This window comes from Anopheles moucheti, chromosome 3 (genome assembly GCF_943734755.1).
Source record: "Anopheles moucheti chromosome 3, idAnoMoucSN_F20_07, whole genome shotgun sequence".
NCBI classification, from domain to species: domain Eukaryota; kingdom Metazoa; phylum Arthropoda; class Insecta; order Diptera; family Culicidae; genus Anopheles; species Anopheles moucheti.
The window spans coordinates 18943584-18961214 of NC_069141.1; the positions used below are offsets into that span (position 1 = coordinate 18943584).

At 47.4% G+C, this 17631-nt stretch overlaps 1 protein-coding gene across 1 annotated transcript; it reads left to right on the forward strand.

Annotated features, from left to right (window-relative positions):
* The first annotated feature begins 2819 nt into the window (after positions 1-2819).
* Positions 2820-17430, forward strand: LOC128303907 (mucin-5AC). Its single transcript, XM_053040991.1, has 10 exons — positions 2820-2961; positions 9611-9768; positions 9861-11154; positions 11246-11971; positions 12477-13190; positions 16354-16531; positions 16605-16757; positions 16833-16948; positions 17033-17188; positions 17270-17430. The coding sequence occupies exons 1-10, from the start codon at positions 2820-2822 to the stop codon at positions 17428-17430; spliced, it is 3798 nt and encodes a 1265-aa protein (XP_052896951.1).
* Positions 17431-17631: the final 201 nt, after the last annotated feature.

Consider the following 17631-nt stretch of genomic DNA (forward strand, 5'->3'; position numbering starts at 1 on the left):
CTTATGTCGTACAAATTGATAGCATTTAATTGAGGTTATCGAACGGATTATGAGGCGCGTGTGAAAGGAAGCATGTCACCATTGGAGAAACAAGATCACTGATAACGGTTGTGTATGACGTTTTGTTTAATTAAGTTATATTTACTGTCAATTTATGGCGGGTATGTCCAAAAAGCCTTTAAGTTTAAGTAAGAATAGGAACACTTAAACCAGATATCTCAATTGATATACCTTTTATGAAAAAAATATTCAAACATAATTTAAGGACTTAATCATTCGTTTAATAGGATTCCATTTAATTTTCTTAACTGTTTAAAACTATAAAAATTTAGGAGAATTCCTTTTGTCTATATCAGTAAATTTTCTTGCGTATAGAACTATCAACAGCGCATATAATAAAGCAATATTTTTTACTCCTTGGGAAAACCGTTCAGAGTACGAAATTCGTTTCCAATATCCTTAGTAATTGCATTCACCGTCTACACACCAGCAAAGCTACGGTAAACACACAGAAGTGATGAAACGTGACAGCTTGTTAACGCCTTTAATCACTCTGTTAAAAGATGTAAACGAATCTATACCATTCTTTTTGTACAATCTTTTTTCTCCATCGCGCCGTAATCTCTACGCAATTTTCTTCCGTTTGCACCATTCTTCGACACAAAAATGGATGGTAGGCGGTTCCAGCACACCGGCGTTCATCGTCGATTGTAACTGATTAATCCGGGCAGGCACAATTACCACCAAGTGCTGAAAGCAACTGCAACTGCTGTACCTACCGACCGAAAGCCTACGTCGATCGTGCGAAAGGATCCATCATGCCATCAACCGGCCAGATCCTGTCCGGATGGCGAGTGGCTTATGTGTTACAGGCAGTAACAATCGTTTATGTGCTGCTTTATTTCACTATCACCATCCAGCAATCGTAGAAAATCGTTTCTGCACTTTAATTTGCTGTCGTTCTGTACCCTGTTGCCTAGACTTTGAGTTCATCTTCCGTTGCGAATGCAACCGATACGCTTAAAAAACCACTTTTATGCTCGTATTCCGAGCCATTCTTCGCAGTGATATCCCTTCCCGAACATGAACTTAAATGTAGCGCGTGGAGAAAAAAACATCGAGCTATACTTTAAAACTGAAACATCCACCCAAGATGAGAAGCCCGATGGAACGAACGTACCGAAAGAAAAATAAATAAAAATTCATCTGCTCTGCCCATGTCGGGGCACCCGTGACCGTGGGTTGGCTGCGTCGGAAATTCTTTCCAGCTCGGTGGTCTTCCGACACTCGGCTTAATTTCACCTCCATTCGCTTCTGCTTCTTGCAGGAACCTCACTCACTCGCTCGCTTTTACGCTCACCTCTGGCCGCCTGAAATGGCACAGCCAGCCAGGAGGAATGGTGGCTTTTAATCTAGATTTTCTGCCAGTTTTTCTTGACGCCAACTCGCGGGCACTGGTTGTACTTCTGCTGCTCAGAGAACGCAACTCATTCATGGGAAGATTGCTCGAACGGCCGGGTGCCCCACGATTGCCTTCTTGGTCACGGTGAAAAACGGGAAAATGATGAAAATACACACATATTTCGGTCGTTCAACTTTAGCAGTGGTCGAGGGATGGAAGGATTTTGCGCAGCAGCTACACCCGTACCGGAGCTCACAACCTCGCCGGGTTTGTGTCAGTGAGTGCGAGTACGATTCTTTCCCTTCTTTTCCCACCACTAGTCGGCGGTGGTGACTTTGAAAAGGTGAGGAAAAAAGGCCCAGAATTATTAACAGCTCAAAAGAGCTTTTTTGATGAAGCCTTTCGGGCCCGAAAATCTGCCACCAATCTGCCTGGGAAAGTATGCGCACTTCGTCCGAGCGCTGCACTTCATTATCCGAGCGCAGCAAAGCGTAAAAATTATTCGCGTTTTATACGCGTAGCAACTTTTCGAGACGACAGCAATTGTAGTGCCAAGAATTTCACTCAAATGTTTGACTTCTTAATCAGCTTCCTGTGGCGGGGTTTCGAAAAAGGAAGCTCACATCCCATGGGTTTCCCTTGGGAACTCCCGCTGCGTTAAAGTGACAATAAAGCAAGACAATTTAAAGCGCACTCAAGCTGATTTATTGGAAGATTTTAGCGAATTTTAAGTGATGCCGTTTGCCTTTCGAAGGAGCTTTGTTGTAGACAGTCTTAAATGCAATTGCATCTCCCGTGTATGTTCATGACCTTCAACTTGAGCTCGCAGCATGTCTTGGGAAGGTTTTATCACCTTCACGCTAACCCTATTCTGCCACAGAATTTTAGCCGAGTCGACGTCATACAGCCTCTTGCGTCACGATAAAGTTTTGTTCCTTAATCAACGAAGAGTCACGCCAACGAACAGAAAACCCATCGTAGGTTGATTTAATTTACAATTAATTACGAACCACCGGTATTTCAGGTAGTGCCAGCCCGCTGCCTTACGATTTGCTTGTGCTAATTTCTTGCCATGAGATGCACTATGACTACAACAATGTTTTCAATTAGCCACCGAGTGGATCTGGTACTTCCTCAAGAAAGCACTAAAATCACTAGAGCCCTTTATGTTGCTGGATTCAAACCACGTCGTACACAAATGTATACAAAAAGCCCACCACGGTGGACGGCAGCGAAACACAATCGGCTGCTCACTTCGGCTCGGCCAAGAAGAAACCTTGAAAACATTATGCAAATTTCGTCTATGACCTTTTTAACTTCCACCGTGCCCGCGGTTCCTTTCGTTCCGTAGTCGAGTGTTTTAATTTGTCCCGTTTCATTGCGATTTTGTTCTGCTTATCTTCACGCTCTTCTGCAGATGTCCAGTGTAGATCTACGCCGGGGGACGGTTAGATGGGGTCGCCCTCGCAGTGCCGTCCAGTTCGCTACCCGCCTTGCCCTGCTGCTCGTCAGTTTGCTCTCGTCGGCATACAGCAGTCCCGTGTTCCCGTTCACATCGTGTAAGTATACCTCGGCAAACAACATTAAAAAAGGCACGAAATAACAGTACGATGGCGAGATAACACGCCAATTCCGTAACACGGACCAATCACCATGGTCCGGTCGGTCAGTTAAGGGGCAACGTGGAAGAAATCGGGAGTACTGTATGGTGTTATCAGATTTTACAGCTTAATTATCTCTGTAATATGGGTCGATGGCATCGTATTTAATTGGAGACAGAGTTCCATGTATGTCAGTGCTACTATTCCCTGTTTCCGAGCATCACACATCTCATGTTTATTTAACGTCATTAACATGCGGAAAATTGAAAATGGGGAATTGAGATAACCCCAGGTCCTTAAGTGGACCTGGAAGCAATTCAAGTAAAAAGAAAGCTTTTACATGAAGTAGTATGAAGAGAACTACAAAATCTAACCAAAATAACAGGAATACGGTGTAGTAAATTCTACGTCATTTATTTTTAATTTTACTATCAAACTTCTTATGTCAATATCCATTAAATGGATAAATTCTACTGCCCAAAACTACATCAAAACCATACTTGTTTTTCTCAACCTTTACCCAAAAATTCAGGTCTTTGACATTTAAATTTCAATCACGATCTCTATCAGACATTGAGCATTTTTTGTTATGCTTCCTTTCAAGCTCCCGATCATACAACCGTTGCGTAATACACTCCCCCCAGTACCGACCAGTGCAATATTTACCATCAAAACGGTATTAAATAGAGCGAACAATTCGTTCGACCGTTTGGCAGTCCTCGCAATAGCGCTGGACTGGAATAGAATTTTAAACCCACCGCTAGCTAGCCCACACGGTTTCGGTGTGCCATCCGCATCTAAAGTGACCATTAAAAACTTTTGCTGCTCTCGCGCAAACAAACCGTATCACTGCAGCAATGCCCCAAACCAACAACAAAAAATCCAGCAATAATAAAAAAAAGCTTGTAATAATGAAAGGCAGCGTAAGAAAATATAAGCGCAAAGAACCGTTAGGGGACAGTTTTTCGGGTTTCTCCCCAAATCCCGTACGTCCGTGTATCGAACCGGGGACACAATACACACACGGTGCTCCGTAATTTGAAGGGGGAGGGGGTTTATGGTTTCTTAGTGCGTGATGGCTATTGTTCCTCTGCCATCGTCGAGACACGGCCATGTCCAACCACGTCCGGTATCTTCCACGCAAGTTCCGCTGTATGCGCCGTGCAGTGAGCGAAAGTGAGCGTTTCCCGACGGCCATCTATGTGTGGAGTTCCTTTTTGGTACGCCGTCAAATTTAACCACCAGAAGCCGGAATTATCACGCTTTCATACCGGAACTTCTAGCCGATGATTGGACGCCCGGTGTCTGGTCGGAGTTACCCAGCCGTCCGTGTCGGAACCGTTGATGCTATTGATGTGCTTTTCATTATTTTGAGTTTGTTTTTATTTTCCTTCAATCAAGCTTCAAAAGAGAAATAAGAATATACCTTTCCCACCATTACGGGGGGGACTTCTGATCCGCATATGTTCGGTTATGACAGGCGGGGCCGGGTCGTTATTACGATGCGTTACCATTCTCCCCAGAGGGAACGGGCTTCCCTGTTGTTTGTTTTTGTTTCTTTCCTGACTTCGAGCTGCGTGACGCAAAAAAAAGACGTGTGCCACCCGCTACTAGTCGATGCTGGTAGAATAATAACTACCCACCGGAGGTCGGAGATCTCCCGCACCGACATCATGCTGCAATGCTTCGCTCCATGGCTTTGCGTGACGGAACGGTTGGTCGGAACATTGTTTTTTCTCTTTTATTTGTTGGATGCAGTTTATCGACCCGCCCGGACGAAGACCAAACCGAGCAGAACAGCCACCGCTAGCAGGATAAGCCATCTCCAAGAACAACTAAGCATAAAGTTGGTTTAAGTTTCTTTCGGTTCCAAACTGTTTTCGTATGCACCCGCAGGGATTGGCGACTTGGAATGTCTGGTGCCGGTTTTACTCTCCCAAAAAAAAGCGCTATTAAATATGATATGACTATGGAAATGATTATTACGATCAGAATAATGGTGGTGCTGGCAAAGGCGCTTGTAAACTGTCTGCGAGCTACTCGGGAATGGCTTGCCCTAATAGCTACCAAACAAGTCGATGGAGTCGTGTACATCGTTTAACGTCAGTACTAAACGGGCTGTAACACTGGGCAAAGTTAATCGTATGGGACGAAGTGATGTCGTTGGAGAGTTCCCAAGCATGAAGTCGGTAAATATTCTGAAAGCCCATCATACACCATAAGCAAAGCGTATATAAAGCGATAAAGATGCCATTAAATCTGCTCTCCATCACACTCTAGTTCACTTAGCATAATGCAATGATAAAAGCATAATGCAATGATGTCCTTAAAAGTCCCTGACCGACATTAAAAGTAAGCTTCACTTTGCTAGTTTTGTTTCACTTTCAAAACAATCAACAATTCCACTTTTTCAACGCTCTCTTCAAATAGCAATTCTTAAATCATCAAAGCCCAAAGCCCCCCATTCTCGGCGTGAAAGGACAGTGGCGTTACGCGCTAGGTGCGCTAGACATTCTCCTGCGTCTTTGTCCACACGGTCCGCTTTCCCTTACAAAACAACAAATAAAAACCCATCTAACTCGATTTGCACGGAGTTCCGAAATCGACACGTACCAGTTCCAGTTTCGGAGTTCATTCGCGAGTGAAAGTATGGCGTTGGCGTGGGCTTGAAGACCGCGCAGCGGCAAACAAACCAAAAACCAACAGGCTAAACAATGTCCCATTCTAGTGCAACTCCGGATTCGACATGGAAACGAAAGCGAATGTTGCTTTGCTCCTCGGGAGGAAAAAAATTGTCTTCGCAGGCTAAAATAGATCTTCTTTCCTTACACCGTCCTGTCGCCAGCCCGCGTGTCCACTTTGTTTGAGCGCACCGTTTGCGTGACAGTTTCGCCGGTAGTTTCCATAGATACTACCCCCTCCCCTGGCAAGGAAAGAAAAGCTTCTTCGCAAACAAAAGAAGAGAACAGCCCCGAAGAGGGCAAGCACATTTTTGACGCGAACCGCACGGACAATTGCGTGAAATTTCGATTTCGCTTTTCGGTGCTGATTTTCTTTTACGTTTGCTTCTTCTGTTTTTTTTCGCAAACATCGTTTGGAGCAACCTTTCTTCCTTCCCGGTGCCACGCTTCGGCACTTTGCTTATCATAACAATTCGTCCCTCGGGGCGCTCATTGTGCGGAGGGAAGGCTGGAAGGGACCCGAGAGATGGATGCTGGCGGAATTTGGGGGTTGCTTTTTAGAAGCATTGCTCATTTTATACCAATTTAGCCATTTCGGTGCAGATCGGGGCCCAAGATGGCGATGCGTGGCAGGAGAGGGGAGGAGGGCCCCGAGCACCGAAATTGAGGTTACCTGCAAACGGAAAAATCATCCGCATCGTATCATTTCGTTTGGACGCGGTTGCTTTCTTTGTGTTACATTAGCACCATCATCATCGCTCATCATCATCGGCCACCGCGGTGATCAGCCACCTTCGGGGATGTGCGCGTAATTGACACGCCACCACCGAATCAGCCATTGCTGCCGCGGAGCTGCCATTACAAACCCAAAGCTGCCCCTTGGGGACTGGCTGGCGGGAGTTTCACGCGTTTCACGCTTTTTGAGGTCACTGGGTAAACTGGCTGGCTGGGCAGCTTTAATTTACTTTCTTCTTCCGCCAAAAACCCGTTTCCCTCGGACCCTCGCTCTCGCGCAGGCAGGGAAAGCAGGAAATGTTGCAGTTCTGGTGACGGAGTGAAACAATCCGGATCTCAACCCCGTACGTTACCCGCTGTACAGCAACGCCGCTGTACGCCCAAAATTCCCCAAACGTTCACTTTCGTTCACAAACAAAACGGTCACCCGTCACGATCATTAAGGTGAGGTTAAGGGAGCGAAATTTGTCAACGTCCAAAAGTTTGAACGGGTATCGGCAAATGGCTTGCCAATTCCGGTACAAAATAACCTGACACATTGTGGACACCAGCAAACCGGATTCCCGTGGGTGACGCACGGCGGATTATGTTCACACTTTACGTCAAAACCGACCCAGAGAAAGTGTCCGTCGTGTCGTGGGGTGAAGCGAACGCTGCTGGCGGCACAAATGGCACCCAGGGGAAACGGCGTGAAAGAAGAACACAGCCGAACCGGTGAGTGTGCCATGAGTCACGCGGGTTCGATTCGAAAGCGCAAGTATTGCCACCAACCGTCACTGCTGTCCGGTTTTGTTGACCAAACAGATGTGAAACGTGCAGCAAACAGGCGTAGGCGTAGAATGGGGCTAGGCAGGATACACCGTGTTGTGGGCACAAGGACGTTGTGTGTGTTTCATATCACTCCCAGAGGAACAGGATGTTTTATGAAGAGTAAACTTGCCCGACGGTTTCACTCGTTGGAAACGTATGTTGCTGTCAATTTTAGCTTAAAAAATTAGGTCACTCAAGTCTGAAGGCATTGAAATTGAACATAATATGGGTGCAGCAGCATGCACGATGAGAAACACGCTGTACGGGACATGTTGTAGACATGAGGACATTGATTAATTATGCTTCCTTAGAGAAGTTGAGCGATCCTTTTCATAATTCAATCATAATCAATGATAATTTACAAGCGATTCATCTTCTTTATACAAGACAAGAGGCTATCACCCCCTTGTTCCCTCATAATCAGCACAAACATTGTGGCCTGAGGATGATGAGAAACATTGTGGCCAGATGCCTCAGGAACTGATTCTAGCGAACGCGACCTACCAACCCTCCAACTTGAACTTGACTTTGAACTTGCGCGTGCAGGAAGAAGGAACTGAAATGACACAAAAGAGATCATACAGCCATTGCCAACTGTAGCTCTTGGAATACAAAGCAAAAAAACAGCAGCTACCAGTCGTTTTCCCGCGATAAGTCTCGCTGACCGACCATTGCGGCCATTGCCATTCCAATTGGTTCGCATGTTGGTCAAACCGATCCGTTCATCGGCAGCGAACAAACGGGTTTTGGTTATGCAAACCCCCAACGGTCCCAATTCTAGCGAGCCATTTCCAGCCTAACCGGAACGATGAGGGGATGATCAGTGGCTCTGAAACGACCTGTCCACTGTCTACTGTAGCAATGAAAACAAACAAAGTTAATTTAACCCATTGTTGGAGGGAGTGGTTATTGCAATGTCCGACTCGAAGCTCTGCAAACTCTGGTGCCTCGTTTGCTACGTCAGGTCTATAACGAGCGTTGACAGCTGGAGACTCTTCTAGCTACGCGCGGACTAGTGTGCTTGCAAGGCATTCTTGTTAATGCATGACCTCGCCATTCCGTTACTACGGTTACGGTGGGAAAACATCTGGATAGCCCCTTCCTAGGAGCAAAGAATTATCATGTATGTCTGTAAGTGTCAGTTCCGGTTCGGAAGCAATGATGTATTGTTTCTCTGGTAAACCGGTGCGTTAGTTCATCACGTCGAAATGTTTCGGTTTCCACGGTGTCACCCAGTAGCGATCGCGATAATGTTACGCCTCTGCTGACAACTTTCATAACTCCTTTAAGTGTCTGATCGCTTCCTTCGATAAAAAGCAACATTAAAAAAAACCATTATGTACGTACTCACTTGGGACATCCCCCAACCGAATGCGGCAGGTCCTCACATAAAGACAAACATTTCATTCCACTTTTACCGAAAGCAAATCTTTGTCCGCGATTACAGCGATGAATCACTGTACAAGCACGGGACGGACGGAATCTTGTTTTAACGGTGCATGGTTCCACGGAAAAGAAAGTAATCTGCTTGCAAACTACCAAACGACACCCAAACACGGTGCAGCTTAAAAGATTTCCGAGCCGAAGAAAGTAAAACTCCACTTCCCTTTTCTTCACTCGTGGTTCATTGGCGCATTCAGTGCTGCAGTTTTGAGCGCCTCTCGGAGCGCAATCATACGCCAACAAAAGGGGCAATTGTATAAGAACCATAAATCGAGGTAAACGATACCCCGGGCTGACCCACTTTCGAGGGCTCCCGTTTTGGAGCTCCATGAAAACAAGACCGAGCTGTAACAAGTTCCAGCAGAAAGGGCGAGAGTGAGCGAGACCGCGAGGTACCGTGTAAGGGTGAATGGAACGGTTTCAATTTAAATTCCATCCAGCATCCAACCATTTCCTGGGAAGCGTGTCCTACTCGGGACATTCAGTAATTCATGAGCGCACGAAAAGTGGCAGCAGTTCCATCCTTCTTTGCTGCGTCCCTATCTTTTGCCTAACAACAGCTACGGTCAGAGCGTTTTCTAACGCTCGAATGTGCTCGGACTGGCGCTTATCGCATGGTTTTAGAGAGTATGCAAATGGATCGTTGGTTTCGCAGGTGTCAGTGTTGGGGGGGAAGATTTTTACGTGAGATATGGTGCAGAGAAAAAACACCACATTGACCTAGTCCTGTTCGACGTGATGAAATTCTGGACGTGATGAGCAAAGTTCAGGATGGGATAAGTTGAATTCTGGTTTCCGAAACATTTGATGAATAGAATTCAAGAATAACACTGACAGATGCATACAACTGCCCTATTTATGCGTGACTATTCATGCTAGTATACGAAAGTCTGAAGCAACCAACATTCTTATGTTTCTTTTGCATTTTCTCTTTCTAGTTCAAGCTAGCAGAAACCTTCGACATCTTCCCTGCGTGGTACGCAATACCGGTGAGGAAGGTATTTGCATGTTCGCTATCGATTGCTTTAAGTCCAATGGGACACATCTGGGTGTGTGCATCGATAAAATATTCTTTGGATCTTGCTGTCAAGTCAATGTAAGTAACAACGGTGTACACCGCTCAATCCAATCTTTGGGGATTACGTTTTCTTTATTTATTATTTCTTATCATTTCTTTATTTCCCACAGGATGATCGGTTGCTGTTTGATCCCGACATTACGGATAATAGCATAGATCACAACTCAGTTGGAAACTTCCAACATTTCCCCCAATCCTCTGTGATGAATACGCACAGAAAACCTCCACTCACGGAGACGCGCTTACCGACAACACCTGCTGGCAATGGGACCAAGTACGAACTGCTCAGTACCTCGACGACTACGAGACGAACGACCTCGAAGAACAATCGACGCACAACGTCCACCATGCGAACCACGAAAGCTCCTCTAAAGCTTCAGCAAAAAGATGATGTACAGACGACTACAGAGTATCAAGAATTCACAACCTTTCAATATGTGCAAAGTAGTAAAAATCCTGCTGTCACTCAATCCTCCTCGCCAACAGCAGGAGCAGGAGCAAACAAACGTCCTCCAGCGCGTCCCACTGGTCCAAGTTTGGTGACGCAGGATAATCGAACGAATACTACTAGAACCACTACTCCCAAGCCTTATAAAAATCGTCGTCCAACTGCTAACAAGACGACTACGATACGACCTCCTAACCGACGTCCTCCCCAGCCATTAACGACAACTACGGAAACCCCAACAACGACACCACCCTCGACGACTAGGAAAGTTTCTGGACAAAACACTAGACAACCAACCACTTCAACTACCATTGGATCCCGTAAGCCTCCCAGCACGATTGCCGCTGCACATACGCAAACCACCATTGCCTCCAGACGACCTACAACGACTCAATCTTCGCCGAAAACGGAATCAACTACGCCTTCTGTGACGTATTCGCGACGACCAACAACGTCTCCTTCGTTGGTGCCTTTAACGAAACCCACTTCGAACCGAAGACGACCTACGACTAGTACGACACAATCGACCTCAACGACGGTGGCGGCTACGGCTAGCACCGATACAACTCGAGCTCCTCGTCCAAGACCTAAACCAACTTCCCAGGTAGCCACCGTACCGGCTACATCCTTAGATCATCTGATCGAAACACACTCGACCAGCTCAGAATCCTCGTCTAGTGCTGCTACTTCAACTAGTACCCCTAAACTAACCTACCCAACGACAACTGTAAAAGTAACGCAACCCACAACGCCAACACCTACGCCAACTCCGGCGTCCTCCACTAAGAGAACCACTCAACCCGAACCTTCCATTCAATCATCAACCGTGAAGCTCCCAGAATCTTCTCCAGAACTAGGCGATACCGGAGACCTGGCGACCCTTTCCCGTCCCGGTCTCGTTACGTGGACGAGTATTCTGGAAGACACATCTACGGAGCGTCCCATTGTCAATCAAGGTAAGTCAGTCTTAACCTAAGGCTTAAGATTACGCATTTCACATACGAATTCGTTTCGCTCATGACGCTCATACATCATGCATCCCGACAGGCCCAACCACTTCCAACAGTTGGATACTTATACAGACACTAACCCCCGAAGAGGTCATTGCTAGCAATCAAACTAACCAGCATGAACCATCATCCTCCACTCACATACCACCAGCATCCGTCGAGGTGTCCTTCTCGCAGGATACCAAGCTACCGATCGAATCGCTTCTCCCGGAAGCGGCGTACGTGTACAACACAGTCCAGGAGGAACCTGCCCCAAGCGTTCTCCTGCTTCCGGACGCGCTCTCGGTACATTCGCAAGTAACGTCCACTTCTCGATCACCCGGACCAACAAATCTCGAATCCTTGGAAGCTAGCGCAAAGACCACTGAGAGTTCCCTTGCCAGTACCGGCACCTACACCAAACAGAGTACGATAGAGCCGCCGCGTACCAGCACCCCAGTTCGCCACTCATCGATCGTGTCGTCGACAACTGCCAGTAGCACGACGGTGACCGGGCACGGTACAGTGCCTTCCATCGACCAGCTGTCTATCACCAAGTCCCCCCCAAAGCCCAGTAGCCAACCGATCGAGATTAACGAATCGCTCCCAACGACATCAACCACCGTGACATCGACGACCATTGCAACCGCACCGACAACGACGATTCCGCCCGCGAATGTAGCTTCGACTCATTTTACATCTTCCGCCGCACCGACCTTAACGACCAGTGATATGTTTGCGAGCGTATCCGAACAGACATCATCAGCATCTAGTGAGGAATCTGGTAAATTGCATGGCTTTTAAAATAATCGGTTCCGAACCGAACCGCACACTAACTTCATTCATTTTGTGACTAACTGCATGGGAGGAAGATAAAACGTAACGACACAGCGCGCCAAGTAAATCCAATGACAAGTTCCGCGTAAATGCAATCATTAATAACATAATTCCGTGCGCATGAACGTCCGCGGTTTGTTGTGCCGGGAGGTTGTATAAATGGCACTATTAACAGATGTCAATTATCCTTTTATTAGTTTGCACGAGTATCGCTCAAGACATCGTTCATTTTGGGTTCGCTTGTTGCGTGTATCCTAATCCAAGGATAAATAAAATTATTTGTAGCAAAAGCTTACTAAAGGGCCACATATCACTGATGAATCATTAACATTTCCATTGAGTTGTTGCCGTCTAGAGGAGATCCGTGCACAACATGTTGACGGTTTATTTACCTTCAAGTAGAGACGTTCGATGTGGGGCCTTTAATAACCGTTCATTTGCTATCATCACAGGCACATCCTCTACTACCGATGCTTGGTCATCTTCCAAACGCCCCGTCGATACGTTGGCCTCCACCACGGAAGCGATGCTCGTCCGTGAGACCACAACTGCTGTGGACGAGTCGATCGAAAGCGCCACCGAAGGTAGTGGCGAGGAAGAGTCCGGCAGTGGCAGCGAAGAAGGTTCGAGCGAGGAAGAGGAGGAAGAGGAAGGAACGGATGAAAGTGAAGAAACCACCGATGCAACCACCGCCTCGATCGAGAACGTTACCGGCTCCCTGCACAAGGTGACGAACGAAAGCAGCACACACGCGCCTTCTACTCTGGCCAGTATCTCCTCATCGCAGAGCCCGGCAGTGTCCTCGACCTCGACATCGCTGGAGCCCAACACTGTGACAGCGTCCACCTTGTCACCGGTTTCGATCTCCAGCGGCACGACGAGCCCAAGCTCGGTCCCATCAACGCTGTCAACGATGTCAAACGATACGACGATCGCATCACCACTGCCACCGCCAGTGACATCCGACCGAGGTCCAGCCACCGAGGGCACGACAACCGGAATGCCCATCAAGTTCCCCGAGCAACCGGCCGGCAATCAGTCGACGCTTCCGACAACGACCACACTGGCGATGCTCGCCAACGTAACCACGGACGGTGTAACGCTGGCACCGGATTTCCTGACCACATCCACCCTGCCAACGCTCGAGGGCATTGATTACCGATCGGGTGAGTAAACCTTTGACCTGCCTGAACTATATCGCACACGCAACGTCCCAAAAATTATCTCATCGCACGGCTTCTTGTCCACGAGACGCCACGTTATGTCTCATTACGGGGCAATTCCGATCTTCGCTCATCATCTTGCGGGCACGTTTTGCTCTGAATGTTTGTTTGCTTCTCTTGCATCCCAACACACACACACACACACGGCCGAGGATGCCTTCGGGGATCCGTCGGTGGATGGTCATAAAAATATAACATAAATAATTGATAATAACATAAAACAATTTCAACCTTGAAAGCAAGTTCAATGCTTCCTCCGCACGCCATCGCCCTGCAAGATGGGAAAACCACAGCCAAACGCTACGGTCACGAAGATCCGATCGACATTACCCTTCTACTCCTCACCGTACGGAGAGCACCGTAAGGATCGAAACGAGCAACAATGCTCATGCCGCTTGGTCTGTTTCGCCCCCAATGCCGTCCCGCGTTTTCTGCAGCCGGTCTTTGTCATTACCACCGTACGGACCGCCGTTTCGCAACACTGGTGTCTGCTGATAGCAGCAGCAGCAGCAGCAGACATTGAGCTGGCGGGTGTCGGGTGTCCCTATTGCCTAATGCAAACCGGACCGGAGAATCCCAACTCGTTCGCGCGATTGCCGTTTTTCTGCGGGGGTCCCGAAGAGCGCTAGGGAAGCGAATCGAAAAGAACGGCCCTCTTCCACCTTGCATGAATGTATCATCTTCGTGCTGGAATGCCTCCCTTTCGGGGAGGATCCTGTAATAGGTGTTTCGCGCCGAGATGGATCGATGCGAGTGGCGCGAGTGGTGTTGTGCAGATTTTTTTATGTTTGCACATTCAGCAAGCAACACATAAACAATACCTCACGCGAAAGGTTTGCGAGCACCTTACGACGACCCCGATGGCCACAACTGAGACTGAGCACGACCTGCTTCATAATCGATTACACTGATCAATATCGACAGGTAGATTCTATTTACCTTTGCCTTTGGGCCATGCGGGACGAACAATGGTGCGGGAATGATTGATAGTCTGATAAATTAGCTTTATGTATTTAAGCACCCCCCGTTCGCGACCCTCCATGGTCCGCGACCTCACCAACTTTGTCGAGAATTGATTTTTGGCAAAGGAATTCGCAAAGGAATTCTTTCGTGTGTTGTAGATGATCTCACTATTGTTTGCAAAACATCCTTCACAGAATAAAGCTTTAAAGTCTTCCTCTTGATTCGTTCCCTTGTTGATGGAAATTCTTTAAGAACAGTCTTAACATAACACCCACCACTGTACCACGGTTCAAGCACTAACTTTAATCGCTCAAACCAAGCCACACACATCCCAGCCCGGTATGAAATATTATCGAATCTTGACGTAGTTAGCACAGCGCAGCGCAAATACAAAAGTAACAATCACTCCATTCAGGATGAGATCACACGTACGCAAGCGAACAAGCGGATTGGTAAGCGTGAACATGTCCCGACACCTGATTTACTGGTTTTTCGGGCTTGAATAAAATAAATTATTTATATTTACTTAATGGTATCATTACTATCACACCGGTAATGTTGATTTATGTCCCGCAATGGTGCTGCACGCAGCCGGCTTTGACAGTGCGCGCGTTGCGTGATCCTGCCCGCTTTAGGAGTCATCGTTGTCGCCCGATGCAGGGCATTCACAGGTCGTTTGTTATCCGGTTTGCTCTTTTTTCTCTTGTTGTTGCTTTATTTCGCCCGCGTTCGTTTCACACTTTGTGCAGAGCAATGCAAGATCCAGCAGGGACCTAGCAGCGCGAGGTTTACCACGGCCAAGGATCGCCGTGACGCATTCTTCAGTTTTTCGGATCGCACGCAGGATGGAATTTCAAGCGGTGGAATTCACGGTTTCCATCGCTCGCCGGTGGCTTATCGCGTACATGTAAACATTATGTAATTAATTGTTACCGCAGGGTGGGCAACATCGGATTGCCGTCCGGTTACTGACATTGTGTTGTTTGGTCTGGAAGGTAATTGGATACAGTTCTTTGACATTTCTTGCCTTGCCAGAAATGGTACATTCAACAGCATTGTGATCGATTTAAATCGATAGCTAACATGTGTTTGTAATGTTTATCGTTTCGTACAGATCCCGAAAAAGTTATATTACTTCAGTACATACTGATAAGCACTTACAATTAATAGAGCACAATTAATACTCAACTGCTGAGCTCTTTAAGTGTTCTTATTAATCTTATTATATTCCACATGTTCACACTGCTGTTGCTCGTGTTGATAGAATCATCCCTGCAAGATGGATTACTTCTACAGCTAAGGTTCATTTATCATACATTACCCCCCTCCTTGAACAGTTCCAGTCTTAACATTCAATTACCTAGCCCAGCTAAGACGACAGCGTTGATGGCCGCTACGAATTGATCTTTCGCGGTATGGTGCTGCTTGCATAGAAACATAAAACTCTCGCTGACAGCGAATTACGTCCAGAGTTCCCCAATCGCCGAGAGGTCGAGCAGAGTGCGAATAAAGACCGATCGCACACACAGCGTCGTCCGTTCTTATCCGTGGCCCGTCTAATGATAATCGGATGCCGTATTCTTCTTCGGGCTTCTTTTCTGTCCAATGCCGACCAATATTTCATTACATATTATGCACGCTGTCGTTGTGATCTTGTCGTCCTCCGGTACGGTTTGCGCATCCTTGCGTGCGGGTGACGCTGCAACCGATCGGTTGGAAGCGAATTAATCTTCCCTGCTGCACTCGCCATCGCCCGATAGCCGGGCTGCACGTTTAGCGCGGTGGGAGAGCTGCAGCCAGCATGAGATAAGAACACGAAACAAACTGGTTCCCACACTCAGCAGGCCACTCAGCGGATCGGCCGCGCGCGTTTAAGTGATACGCAATACGCGCCCATGCACATCAAGATCGTACGGATCTGATTGGCCAAGGATCATTTACAATTTTTATGGCAGCATAATTACGATTCATTCATCCTCGCTGGGCCGTGGTACAACTCATTAATGCACGCATCCGAGCCACAAAACGAGCTGAGGCTGATTTTCCTATTTATCTGCCGCGTTTTCGTTTCATTTTATCGATCAAACATTACGAGCATTTATTTACACGGTGCCGTTCTTCACTCTTCTCCGTCTGATTTTAGTGTGCGGCAAACGGATGTTCCCGGAGCCGCGTATCGTCGGTGGCACGAAGGCAGCGTTTGGCCGTTGGCCCTGGCAAATCTCGCTGCGTCAGTGGAGAACGTCCACCTATCTGCATAAGTGCGGTGCGGCACTGCTGAACGAAAACTGGGCCATCACAGCTGCCCACTGCGTTGACAAGTAAGTGCAAGAATTTGCCACAAGAGTTTCGTCTCAGATCGACATCTCCTTAATTCGCAAACTCTTATTCCAGTGTCCCACCGTCGGATCTGTTGCTACGGTTAGGCGAGTACGATCTGGCATTGGAGGAGGAACCGTACGGATATCAGGAGCGCCGGGTACAGATCGTCGCCTCCCATCCACAGTTCGATCCGCGAACGTTCGAATATGATCTGGCACTTTTGAGGTAAGAGAAAGCAATCTCAGCTCGTCGAAGATCGAACGATAGTGGACGCCATTAACACTCGGATTGTTTCTTTAGATTCTACGAACCGGTGATCTTTCAGCCGAACATCATACCCGTCTGTGTGCCGGAGAACGATGAGAACTTCATCGGAAGAACAGCATTCGTTACCGGGTGGGGTCGTCTATACGAAGGTAAGATGAAGCCACTGGCGGACAAAAAAAAACAGGACAAGTCATTGTATTAATGCTCCATTTTCCATTCTCCATTCCCATTAGATGGGCCACTGCCGAGTGTGCTACAGGAGGTTACCGTGCCGGTGATTGAAAATAAGATCTGCGAGACGATGTACAGGAGCGCCGGCTACATCGAACACATTCCGCACATTTTCATCTGCGCCGGTTGGAAGAAGGGAGGATATGACTCTTGTGAAGGTATGTAAAGGGCTTTCACAAGCAGCGGGAAGCAGCTGGCATCACATTTTTGTAACACGTGCTCAATGACACTTCTTTTAGGTGACTCCGGCGGCCCGATGGTAATTCAACGTCCAGACAAGCGGTTCCTCCTCGCGGGTGTCATTTCCTGGGGAATTGGTTGCGCTGAACCGAATCAACCCGGTGTCTACACCAGGATATCTGAGTTCCGGGATTGGATTAACCAGATTCTACAGTTCTAAAGCGTCGCGATACGCGTGATGCTAAATGGATAAACTTATGCAGTAGCCGTGCTACTTGTCTGGTGTATAGATCGTTTGGAACAGTGCTCTCCGGACGTCTTTCGATCTGGATCTGGCTCCAGGTCGGCCTTGTCGACCACACAAACGGTTGACGTTCTGTTGTTGATGTTTGATAATTCGTTTACTCATAGCATACACTTT